This window comes from Theobroma umbraticum, unplaced genomic scaffold (genome assembly GCF_002168275.2).
Source record: "Theobroma umbraticum cultivar Fairchild unplaced genomic scaffold, ASM216827v3 scaffold_86.0, whole genome shotgun sequence".
NCBI lineage: Eukaryota > Viridiplantae > Streptophyta > Magnoliopsida > Malvales > Malvaceae > Theobroma > Theobroma umbraticum.
The window spans coordinates 5,774,255-5,785,983 of record NW_018397263.1 but is presented as its reverse complement, the minus strand read 5'-3'; the positions used below and the strand labels follow the sequence as shown (position 1 = coordinate 5,785,983).

The 11,729-nt window shown below is 34.9% G+C and overlaps 3 protein-coding genes across 4 annotated transcripts in view; 2 read left to right on the top strand and 1 right to left on the bottom strand.

Moving 5' to 3' along the window:
• Positions 1 to 1,159, top strand: part of LOC110420740 (receptor protein kinase TMK1-like) — a 2,470-nt gene extending 1,311 nt beyond the window's left edge. Inside the window, exon 3 of the mRNA XM_021434111.2 lies at positions 371 to 1,159. Within this exon, the coding sequence (XP_021289786.1) occupies positions 371 to 898 (528 nt within the window). The 3' untranslated portion in view covers positions 899 to 1,159. The remainder of the gene's footprint in view (positions 1 to 370) is intronic.
• Positions 1,160 to 2,828: 1,669 nt separating this feature from the next.
• Positions 2,829 to 7,151, bottom strand: LOC110420852 (mediator of RNA polymerase II transcription subunit). 2 transcript variants are annotated; one of them, XM_021434238.1, is made up of 7 exons: positions 6,625 to 7,151; positions 6,330 to 6,495; positions 5,039 to 5,501; positions 3,711 to 3,770; positions 3,530 to 3,598; positions 3,400 to 3,443; positions 2,829 to 3,314 (listed from the first exon to the last, which is right to left on the bottom strand). In XM_021434238.1, the coding sequence occupies exons 1-7, from the start codon at positions 6,926 to 6,928 to the stop codon at positions 3,131 to 3,133; spliced, it is 1,290 nt and encodes a 429-aa protein (XP_021289913.1). In that variant the 5' UTR covers positions 6,929 to 7,151; the 3' UTR covers positions 2,829 to 3,130. The 2 variants fall into 2 exon arrangements, with proteins under 2 accessions (XP_021289913.1, XP_021289914.1); XM_021434239.2 differs by having other exon boundaries at positions 3,176 to 3,314; positions 3,400 to 3,429.
• A 1,531-nt stretch (positions 7,152 to 8,682) lies between these two features.
• LOC110420256 (ARM repeat superfamily protein) overlaps positions 8,683 to 11,729 on the top strand; it is a 9,083-nt gene continuing 6,036 nt past the window's right edge. Inside the window, exons 1-9 of the mRNA XM_089784302.1 lie at positions 8,683 to 8,777; positions 8,874 to 8,934; positions 9,056 to 9,128; positions 9,307 to 9,429; positions 9,664 to 9,833; positions 10,442 to 10,591; positions 11,003 to 11,137; positions 11,323 to 11,383; positions 11,492 to 11,517. Of these exons, the coding sequence (XP_089640428.1) occupies positions 8,878 to 8,934; positions 9,056 to 9,128; positions 9,307 to 9,429; positions 9,664 to 9,833; positions 10,442 to 10,591; positions 11,003 to 11,137; positions 11,323 to 11,383; positions 11,492 to 11,517 (795 nt within the window). The 5' untranslated portion in view covers positions 8,683 to 8,777; positions 8,874 to 8,877. The remainder of the gene's footprint in view (positions 8,778 to 8,873; positions 8,935 to 9,055; positions 9,129 to 9,306; positions 9,430 to 9,663; positions 9,834 to 10,441; positions 10,592 to 11,002; positions 11,138 to 11,322; positions 11,384 to 11,491; positions 11,518 to 11,729) is intronic.

The following is an 11,729-nucleotide window of genomic DNA, read 5'->3' as shown; positions in this document are numbered from 1 at the left end:
TTATCATTGTATTCACTTTTGAATCAGATCTTTGAACTAAGCTTCACATTGCAGTTTGAGTTAAAACCTTTCCACATTGACCCAAGTTTGCACCATGTGAAATTTTTGTTGTTAGATCAAAATCAAAAAGAAAGTTCAAATCTTTGGTATTGCCTTTCAATTGACATTTGGAAAATACTGATGCTCAAATTGGGATGTATAATCTCAACGATGAAGCACAGCCCTTGAAAATATGTTCCAAGTACCTGCCCTTACCAGCAACACGAAACTTTGCTTGTGTTTCTCTTGTTTAAGCAGTAGACTGGCATCCCATAGACTAGTATGTTTTTGTTCTTTATGTCCTCCCCTTTTTTTGCACTGACTCTAATTTCATGTGCCAATCAATTCAGTGACAGGAAAAATCACGACCAAAGCTGATGTCTTTAGTTTTGGTGTTGTACTGATGGAACTTTTGACTGGATTGATGGCACTTGATGAGGACAGGCCTGAGGAGACCCAGTACTTAGCTGCATGGTTCTGGCATATCAAATCAGACAAGGAGAAACTGAGGGCTGCGATTGACCCAGATCTTGATGTAAAAGATGAAACGTTTGAGAGTGTCTCCATCATTGCTGAACTTGCTGGCCATTGCACTGCAAGGGAACCCAGCCAACGGCCCGACATGGGCCATGCCGTGAATGTATTGGCTCCACTTGTTGAAAAATGGAAACCACTGGATGATGATAATGATGACTATTGTGGCATTGATTACAGCCTTCCCCTTAACCAAATGGTGAAGGGTTGGCAGGAAGCAGAAGGAAAGGATTTTAGTTATATGGACCTAGAAGACAGCAAAGGTAGTATCCCGGCTAGGCCTACTGGTTTTGCAGAGTCATTCACTTCTGCTGATGGTCGATAAACGAAGTACTTTGTTGCATTTCTTTGACTACCTTGTTCATTTGGTAGTTGTAGATAGCAGTTTGTGTTCTATCTATTTGAGAATTCAATGTCAATATATATATATATATAATTTTTTTTTCACTGTGGTTGCTTTATTGGTGGATTTCCAGATATTTGAAAGTCTCATGTCTAGGCATTTCACTTTCAGTTGTAATATTTTCCTGCTTATGATGATGTAGATAGAGAGCAATGGTGAATGTGAACTATTTATTGGTCCTTCCACATTCTTGTTCCTTATTTTCTAAGTTCCTGGCTGTCAAAATCCATAAAGACATATTTTTATGCATGTCATAAGATTCTAGTCATGGAGGCTATCCCATACTCTCTAGTCACTAAGGCAGCTTACCATGTTTTTTGAATGCAAATTGCCTTGAATGAGCACAAACCTGAGGTCAGTGAAAGTCATCCTTGAGTATGTAGGAAATTGCCTTCATTCAAATTAAAGACACCCCTGAAGTTGAATCAGTGTAGCCGGAAAACCTCTTGGTTGTTGGTTCATAGCTAGATGCTCTCATTGTGACCAACTTCTCAATGTACCACGGCAATTTTACCGGACCTGTTGATGTTTGAAGCGCAAATAATTGCATTGGTGTAGGTTTGGTTTGAGTAGTTTGGCAGGCAGAGGCTCCTGGGTAGCCACTCAAAAACTCTGCTTGAGAAACAATGAATGCCTGAAACTGAACCAAAACTGATTCTATAATGGTTTTGAGAATCAAAGCAGATCCATTTATTTAGTTTGGTTGGATTTTATTGTAGCAGTAGCACCTACGCTAACCAACACTTGAATTCTTGCCCCCTTCTTTTATATACCTTGAAAAGAGATCATTATGAGTAGTGCCAACCTAGTAATGGTCTAAAATATGTATAATCAAGGCCAAGTTGGTTTCATAATGCCTACACGGCCAGACTTGGTCAGCTTGGGCAAACAGCAGAGGCGGCACCCTCACAAAGAGATGGACCCCATAAAGTAAAGGGCATAAGCATTATGCACTTTGGCTGAATTCAATCAATGTAATGTAGGGGTCAATCAGTTTTGGGTGCTAAGAAGGAAGGAGGAAAGTGGGGGAGCACATTGCGTTCATGTCAACCAATGGGAATGCTGCTTGTTATTGTCATTTGCCCAAGTTGGATGCTTCATGACTGGATGATTACTAGGAAGGAATAATGATACAACAGTTGCACTGCTCCACATATGGTTGGCCCTTTCCTATCATTTTTCGACAGCCTGCCACTTCTTTATTGTTGGATTTATTAACAGGACACTACTACCACCACTGCTACTTCTCTTTCGATAAAGACACGCCAAATGACGTGGACAGTTCATTCTATATTGTTAGTGATATGGTAAGTGAAACATGTCATATAACTATTAAGTATATTATGTTATTATCTATTATGATATATTAATATATTATATTAACATCACATAATAATAACAAATCATTAACACCGAATAATCAATCATTAATCATAAAAATTTTTTATTTTAAAATAAAAAAATTTAATTAAACATAATTAAAAAAAAAACTTATTTAAATATTATGCAAAAAAAAATGCATTTTTAACGTGATGTACTCAATTAACCAGCATGCAAAAATCCAAATGATTCACGAGATTGTTCTTCTGTCAATGAAAAGGGTGCAAGAGGTGTGATGAATGTCGTCGTGCATGCATGAGATATCATCGTTAAATGATACGGAATGACAAGGTGAATTTACCCAATGCTAATAATAAATTTAACACACTTTCTACAACCTACCGACCAACCAAGATGTGCTTCAGGTAATCAGCAATGCTGGCTGGAATAATTGACTTGCAAAAGTTACAACCCACGCCCCAGCGGCAGTGAAGATGCAACGACTACTTATTCCTCTTTCCCTCAGAAACAATTATCATTCCTTTATTTCCTTGTCTTTTTACAAATTATGGTTTTACATACATGACTCTTATGGTGGATTTAACCAATAACTCTTCTTGTTTAAATTAAACTACAACAAACCGCACGATACAAACTTTCCAGATCAACAACCACAAACAGGAGCCAAGGCTGAACCGTAAAATAAATAAATTAATACATACCAACACAAAACAGATGACAAACCTAGGAGTCAAGACAATCTCTTTTCGTCACTACTTAATTCAATCTTTCTATTTCCTAGCTCCGCTGTCACACCTTGCCTCATTAATCACACTATGCTTCATCCGAAAAGCAACCAATATGATAAGCTCTGGGGGCACTACAACTTTGATCTCCTGTTGAGGCAATTGCTTGCGTCGACGAAGCTTTTGACGGAGAAAATGTCCGATAAGGATGATGGACTGGAGGTAAGAGCAAAGCCGATTGCTTTTCCATTGCCAGTAGCCGTCCACATTTGCTGTACCAATAGTTTCATCATTTTAATACAAAATTCTACACAAGCTAAGAAGAGCTGAAAAAAAAGAAAGCGGAAGATATCGTACCTGCAGATGTCAGTAAATAAACTTCGATAGCTGCAGATCCAGTGCTACAAAAACAAAAGTCTTAGTGCATCATTAGCATAAATGGCCACTAAAAATTGAATAAAAATTCACAAATTGTTTCAGACCATACCAAAAGAGAATGGAGTGCTGTTTCACTTCTGATTCCAAGAAAATACTGGAGGGCGACAGCAGCATGCTCCTGCAATGGGGAAATAATTGCATGTTTTAACAGAAAGCTTCAAGTTTACTGGATATTTTCAACCTCCACTAGAGAAAACTGAAAACACAAGATGAGCTCCAAAGATTGTTACCGTGATGTGCCTATATACATGATAGACTGAAGAACCTCTAGCATGTATGTAGCTGCCACCCTGTTCAAGAATGTGAAAAGTAAATACAGAATAGCAATTAAACTGCCTTATTGAGAGCCAGCAAGCAACAAAAGCTTCTAGAGCTAAGCAAGCTATATGATGAAAGTCCAAATAAATTTCATTAGTTAATGAGCATATATGGTACCAAACTTAAATATGATTATGCTAGCAAAGGTTGATTGTGAGCAGAAAGGTGGTTTGCACTCTCCCTTTCTTGTGAAATCACAAGATAAACTTTGGTCCAGCCCCAAACTTGCAGCTTTGAAAACTTTGGAGCACTGAAGACAGTAAATTCAGGCTTCGGGAACATGATTTCTGGTCTAACTTTCTGCCAGCAAATTTAAATTCCCGTTGGTTGGCCAAAAAGAGAAAAGAGTTCCCATTGCACCTATGCCTTCAAATAACATCAAAACTTCCCAAGATACCAGTTGAGTCCAGCAAAAAACAACCCAGCCACCAGCACCAGCACAACATACATGCTGCATGCAGACAGAGAGACAAAGCAAGCAAGAGAGTGGTGTAACAGCACGAATAAAAGCCTATCTGGAAGGACGTTGCTACTAATTCTGAAGGGCTAAGGTGGCTTAATCATCACATAATGTCGAACTAAAGAAACCACTTCAATGCTTTTGGCCTGTCTTAATTTAACTAAATTCAAAGCATGCCTATGTCTATTACATTTCGTGAAAATTACTAATGTAACATCTCTTTGAGAGAATATTTGTTAGTTACCTGATTTGTGTATTTTCGCAAACTCTCAGACACATTATTCCACTGAGATATTATTTACAAGTCCAGCCAGACAGGATTAGGGAAATACAGTTATTTTGCAAACAAGACTCCAACAGTTTCAACCATTTTCAATCACTAAGCCAATAGTCAGTTCTTCAAACTCATGAACAAGCTTGATCAATTAGTAGCCTGTTCAAGGTGTAAAACAAGCTTGAAGCAGACTAATTAGTTTTGAGTTACATTTGAGCCTCGAACAGGCTTGATCAATTGCAACAAAATCTTGATTATATCAAATGCTCAAGTAGCCTCTGCTTCTATGCACAGATGCAAATATGGGAGCATGACAAAGTACAAACAAAGATAGATCTTTACTATGTAAAACTAATTAACTCCTCTGCCACATGGCTAATAGGACAAGCTTCAGGTAAGATAACCACTATTTGCATCTTAAATGGTCACATGCAGATCAAAGGTTTATTATGTAATTAACTTCAAGTATGGAACCAGAAGCATTTGCATCTTCTGAAAAAAATTACCTCATCTGGAGAAAAGAAAGCCACTGAATCTGGATCAGTAGAACCAGCTGGATGTAACGATACTACAGCTCTGAAGACGGAAGGAAACAACAGCTCAATTACAGCAACCTTATCCATAGAAACAACATTCTGGGGTCCTGGTCTGAGTATACTTGAGCTGTGAAAATTATGTTTTGGGACTTCCATGGTATTATCATTTGCCGAAGCAGGCAATGAAGAAGCTCTTTTCAACCAGTCCAGTCTCTCATAAGTCAAAACTTTCAAATTTGGCATGTCTTTCTCCAAACTTGTCAGAACATCTGATAATGTTTTGCAATCGCTAAGATTATCTTGGTTATCTTCCAGCAGAGCTTGTGAACTGCGGTGTTTCTTTGACACAGAATCAGTACCCTGACCATTTTGTTCATCGTCAAGGTGAGGAAAAAATCGCCTTTTCTGGTCTGTGAAGGCTTTGAGAGCAAGCCTGTGAAATGTAGAAGCACATGGTAATTAATTTGACAATCCCAAATTTCAACACAAACAACTATTATAATCCCAATGAAGCATAGCTAGTTAAAGAGGACACACTATATAATATTACGTTGCAATGTAAAATGATGCACATCGAATTCGACAGCAAAAAATTTGCACAAAACAACAGTATGCCACAAGCAATGCAGATTAAGTTAGTAAACGCCAGCATAGATAGAGCATAAAAAATCACTTCATTCTATCCAAAGCAACTTTCTTTGCAATTGTACGAGTTGCTGAGACTAAGCCTAGCCAGTAAGTTAGCGGCTTGGTTTCAACTTCATTCATGGGTGGTTTCAACTTCGTTCATGGGTACTCCCCCTTATTCATTCAGTGTTAGATCAGCACAAGCTAGCAACATTGATGAAACAAGTAATTAACAAGTTATATTTTATAAGAACTAAGGAAGGCAGCAAGCCATTTAAAACAACATCAAACAATAACCATGCATATTAAACCATTTCACAATCTACTAAAATGAATAAGACTTAAAAATTTTAATAAATTTGAATCCCCTATAACTATTCACATCCATTTCGATCTGAACCCTAACAAATTTTCCATTCAAGTCAACACATGCACAATTAATTATAACACTATCAGTACACTAGTGCTGTATCCCTTACAACCCTGTAAAGTTTCCTAAACCCTGAACCAAACAGGAAACTGAAATTCCCGGACCTAATTATACAACTAACAATATCAACTCATTAAGACATTGCATCAAAGCTTAAGTAGATATCAATCCTATCAAACATTCGCCATGTCCATGACTATGAACCTTGTCCGGTCAACAGCAGATGCACCAGCCTGGCCAGCAAGCTGTCGTTTCCAAGCGTAAGCCACCACGGCACCATCAGGACAGACTAATGGCATATGCAAACCCCAAGAATTACTCCTTGACCTAAGTGACTCATTTAACACTCCAGATTCCTCCAGCTGCCTTCCTAACAAAATTCAAGCACGATGTTCAAAAACCTAATCCACAAAAACGACAGCATTTTCACTGTAAAGACATTAAAAATAAATCAATTTAAAAAGTTTTTAAGGAAATTTAATTATTTGAATCTTTTTACCAATAGTGCGGAGGTCTTGGAGGTGTTGGCGCATGGAGTCATCTTCTTGGCGGAACAAGTGGAGAGGTTTGGAGCTTTGATGCGGCTGCGCGGCCACAAATAGGGCTTCCAGAAGTCGATCGGCACCTAGACGGATGTCGGCGATGAGTCTAGCGGCGTGTCCGAGTCTGTCCATCGCTAGTGCCACCTGCTTCGGTGGCGCCTCCCCGGCGGTTGATGATGGAGGTGTTGACGTCGCCGGAGGTGGAAGTGGCGGTGCCGCCGTAGCGGCGGACTGGAGGTGGTGTTGATGCTGCTGCAGCATTAGGGTTTTGTTACTTGCAATGTCGGAGGATCTGCGAAACGAGATGCTAAGAAAGGGTTAAGATTCTTTCTTCTCAGTGGTGTTCCGGTAACGAGAGAGTTATAATGGAGCCTGGTCGACTCCTGCAAGTGTGAAATGCTCGTACGAAGCAGCCAAGCTCGAGCTTTTGAGGTTTTTTAGCCACACCCAAGCTCAAGGGACCCTTCAAAACTACAGTCAAGGGTTTAATTGATTGTAATAAAAAGCGTAAGTCAAGGATGCTATTTTTTTAATTAGATTTTAACATCATCTCATATTCAAGCTATAATTTCAAAAGAAACTTACTCTTTATTTATTTATAAATTTAATTTATATGATATCATTTTATTTATTTATCATATAGACTGGTATATAAAATCTACGAAAGTAACATTTAACAAATAGTACAAATTTATTTTAATTCATACTGAAATGCTTGAATTAAGTCTTCATTACTTTTGTTTCATCTATTATTGGAGTTATTGATTTTTTTAACTTAATTTGACAATAACTTAATTGTCATTTGAATTAAGCTTTGGTTGGTCACGAGTCAAGAGGTTGTCTTCGACTGTTACATCCATAGTGTGAGATAATTGTTTTGCCTCCTAGAATAGGAATGTGGGTAGGGTATACTTGCGGGGATTCGAAATGAGCGTTCGAAAACCAAGCCAAGGTCATTCAACCTTAAAATAAACTTAAAATATTAAATAACATTTGGTATGAAATAAGTGAAAGTATATTTTTTATAATATATTTAATTAAATTATATTAAAGTGTTTATTTTGTATCAGATTACTGTAATATAAAATTACAATGTAATTATATTATAATTAAAAAATATAATGTGATTATAGTCTAAAACTAATTCAATCACATTACATTACACTCTGTAATGTTCTTAAAGATATTTTTACTTTTTAATTTTATTATCTTATTAAAATTTTTTTATAATATTATAATTAAAATAAAAAATATTAAAATAAAATATATAATATAAAAATAAAAAATTAAAATAAAATAAAATATAAAAAATTAAAATTTATATAATATAAGTAAAAGTAATTAAAATAAAATATATAATATACAAAATTATATTAAAGAAATGAAAATAAAATATATAAGATTATAATAATAAATAAAAATAAAACATATGATATTAAAAATATATTTAAGAGATGATATTATATAAAAATTAATAATAAAAAATATAAATATATTGAATTTGTATTTTAATAACTAAAGGTAATTTTGAAAATTAATATTACATTCTTAAGAAAATACTTATAAACCAAACGCTGTAATTTTATCTGTCCTATATTTTAATCATTATTTTGCTTATATATCAAATACTGTAATATTATTTTCCTTGCAATCATATTATTTACAATCATATTATCTGTAATCACATTACATTTTAAAGTACCAAACGTCACCTTAATTCAAAATTACGATTTGACTGTTAATATGTTTTTTTAAAAAGTAAAATTAAATATAAAATAAAATATATTATTTATTGAAATAAATAAAAAGATTATCTGGTTTGGGCTAGGACTTTCAAAGGCTGCTCTAGGAGATCTCTAAAACCCAAAGGTCCTAATCAAATCCAAGCCCGCAAACATTGTTTAAATTGGACATTGGACCGTTTGCCGACTTACGTGGCAATTACCACGTCAAAAAACCGAAAACCATTTCAAGGGAGGGCCCAAGGCTCCGACCCGACTCCACTCTCTAAACCCTTGCACTCTCGCTGGCAAGTAGGAACCAGGTTTTTTGCTTTGCAGAGAAAACTTTATTCCATTATTTTTCTCGGAAGCCAAACAGTTATATTCAGGTATAAGAAACGAATTGAGTGAAATAAATAAATAAACTACAATTTTTTTTGTTGCTTCTATTCGTTTTAGAATTCTAATCTTTGTTTAGTGTGTAGTACAATGGTGCGTTCCAAGGCTCCTTCAAAGAAGCAGCAAAAGAAAGGCATAGATTTCAAAGTAATTTCCTTTATTATTACACTTTTTTCCTTTATTTTTGGTTCTAAAATTTGAAAATTTTATCGTTTAATTGATCACTGTTCTTTTTTCTTTTACACTTTTTATTTGAATTTATTTGCAGAAAATAAAGAGAAAGCTTGGACGGAAATTGCCTCCACCGAAGAATGCCACGAACACTGAGATTAAATCCAAGGGTGAGAAGTGGAAAGTTAATTTGTATATTAAATGTTGCTTTTGAATTAGAATGCATGAATTTAGATATTTCTTTTGCCACAAAAATTCTTGATTACTTTCTCGAAAAAGTGCTCGTGTAACTTGATTAGAAGTAATCTTATACATCGGAATCCACTTTCGTGTGTATTGCGAGAGCAGCAATTGTACTTCCTGAGCAGAGTGTGGCAACAGACAAGGAAGGCTTAGCTGTGAGCAAGAAAGGATTGACTTTGAAAGAACTTCTTCAGCAAACATCTCATCACAACGCTAAAGTTCGAAGAGGTTACCTTTTTTTTTTTTCTTGTTATTATAGAATTTTATATGATTTTAAAGAATTATAACCTTTTATTGCCCAAGTACATTATTTGTGTTTTTTAATTTGTAATTTAGGGATAGACAACTGTTCTTTTCCTTTTTCCTTTTCAAATGACCAGTTTATTGATATTATTTTTACGAGTCAGTGTTTGTATCAAGTGCCATAAATTGATCTTGATATAAGTTTTATTCGCTTTGAAGATGCACTAATGGGCATTAAGGATTTAGTCCTCAAGCATCCAGCAGAGTTGAGGTTGCATAGATATGCGGTTATAGAGAAACTGCGGGAGCGCATAAGTGATAATGATAAAGTAGTTAGAGAAGCATTATATCAACTGTTTAAGTCTGAAATTTTCCCTGGCTGTGCGGAGGTGATTTTTCTTTCCCTTTTTGTTTATTTACTCTAACTTGGAGCTGGTGGCTACTTTCAAAGATTAAGTTGGCCACAATTACTTTCTGTATTGCTACCTCATTATATTGGGTAGAGACTTTAGTCATGCAGAGATTTTCATGCTTTACCTTTTAGTGTTATCTATTAGCTATTCACACAGCATACATATTTGCACAGACAAGCAGGAGAAATGCCAAGTGGGTCTATTATATTTTGTTTGTCTATAAGTTCAGTAATTTTTGATGTGTTGAAGTGGCGCTTAAGATCTGAAATTACTCTCATAGTTCAAACGCAGCTCAGGGTATAGTGCTGCTTAGGTGAAGGAATCAGTATCATTTGTAGGTGTGTTTACAACAGAATACTGTTCTTAGGAACAAGAATTGATTTCATATATATTTTACAGAAAAGAATAATGCTTTAGAGTTTCTTTCCGGTTAGTCATCTTTTCTGCATGTGCCACTTCATTTGTTGTCCTTAATTTCAGATATTGTTGTGCTTAATTTCTGCCATTTACTATTTTATTAGTTTTTTTATCATGATTGCTCTTATCCATTAACTGACAAGAGGGTTTTGGCTTTTCTTATTCAGGATAATCAAGGGCTTTTCATCTCCTTGGTGATGACTTATATTTTCAATGCAATGACAAATTTATCAATCGACATTCGCTTGATGGCTTTCAGATTTTTTGATCTTGTCGTGCAGTACTATCCTCCATGCTTTTCCTTATATGCTGAAAAGGTACATGAATTCGGTCATGTTAGTAATTGTTGCAATTTTATATTTTATTACTGAAGTTTTATTGGCATTGTTAAAATAAGAAACTTGTTAAAGAATTCATTCATAGTAAAAAAAGAAACTTGCTTTAATATCATTTATAGAGGTTGAAGCTTTTTTGGTTTTCTTTGTAAAAAGGTTTTTTGATTTTTCAAGATAAAATTAGCAATCAGACGGATCTTTACAGTCAGACACTCTTTGCCTTTGTTCTATGTGGTTGTATTTGTATGTGGTTTTATTTTCTGTTACATCTTTTCTTTGAAAATTTTTGTTTGAAGGTGCTGGTACTCTCAAATTAATTTAAGTAACTGCTTCTTATTGTTATCACCTTTTTTTTTGGTTTGTTTCTTTCTTTATTTGTTGTTTTATAAGCAGATTCTTCAGAGCTATGAAGATATTTTAAGGAAGAACCAGTTTTATTTAGAAGACAAGGGAAAGCTCAAAAGTACTCTTTCTGGGCTAGTCCGCTGCTTGTCATTATTACCAAGTAAAAAGCCAGGATGTGAAAAGGTATGTTCCTAGTGTCAATCATGTGTATTTTTATTGGCTATTGATTTTTAGAAGAAAAACACAAGGTTATTAATCTTCATCTATATGTTACTATTTATAATACTTATGTTCTTTTTCTTAAACATATTTCCTTCTAGGAACCTCCAACTTCTAACGTCTCTATTTATTTCCATTAAATTTCTTAGAATATTTTAGGAGAGAGGAAAATTCATGCTTTTGAGCCTAATGTGCCTACGGAAAATACTGGTATGTGAAAGCTTAATTCTCCTTGTCCTGTGATCTTGTTACATTATGTTTCTTCTTCATGTTAGCATTCTTATCCTCAAAATGGCAATATTTTGGTTACCATTGTAGTGAAAGTGCCTAGTATTGTTTCTGATGTATTATGCCTTGTGTGAGTTTTTCTCACAAAATCTTTAGTCATTAGTCATATATTTTTTTTTCACATCATTTTCTGTTTGTTTTACTGAAAGTATTCAAATTCTGTGTTTGCATCAATCTCTTAGTCATGGAGAAAGTGACTTCCATATATGACAGTCATCATTGAATATCATCATTTTTACATTTATAGCAATAAGAAGTGATTTAAACT

What these genes read in the sequence shown, in the direction of transcription:
- LOC110420852 (XM_021434238.1), bottom strand. Translation starts at nt 6,928, where the DNA reads ATGCTGCAGCAGCATCAACACCACCTCCAGTCCGCCGCTACGGCGGCA. An exon ending in CCAAGACCTCCGCACTATTG is followed by an intron (nt 6,496 to 6,624) that starts GTAAAAAGATTC and finishes GAATTTTGTTAG; the next exon opens with GAAGGCAGCTGGAGGAATCT. An exon ending in ATGTATATAGGCACATCACG is followed by an intron (nt 3,599 to 3,710) that starts GTAACAATCTTT and finishes TCCCCATTGCAG; the next exon opens with GAGCATGCTGCTGTCGCCCT.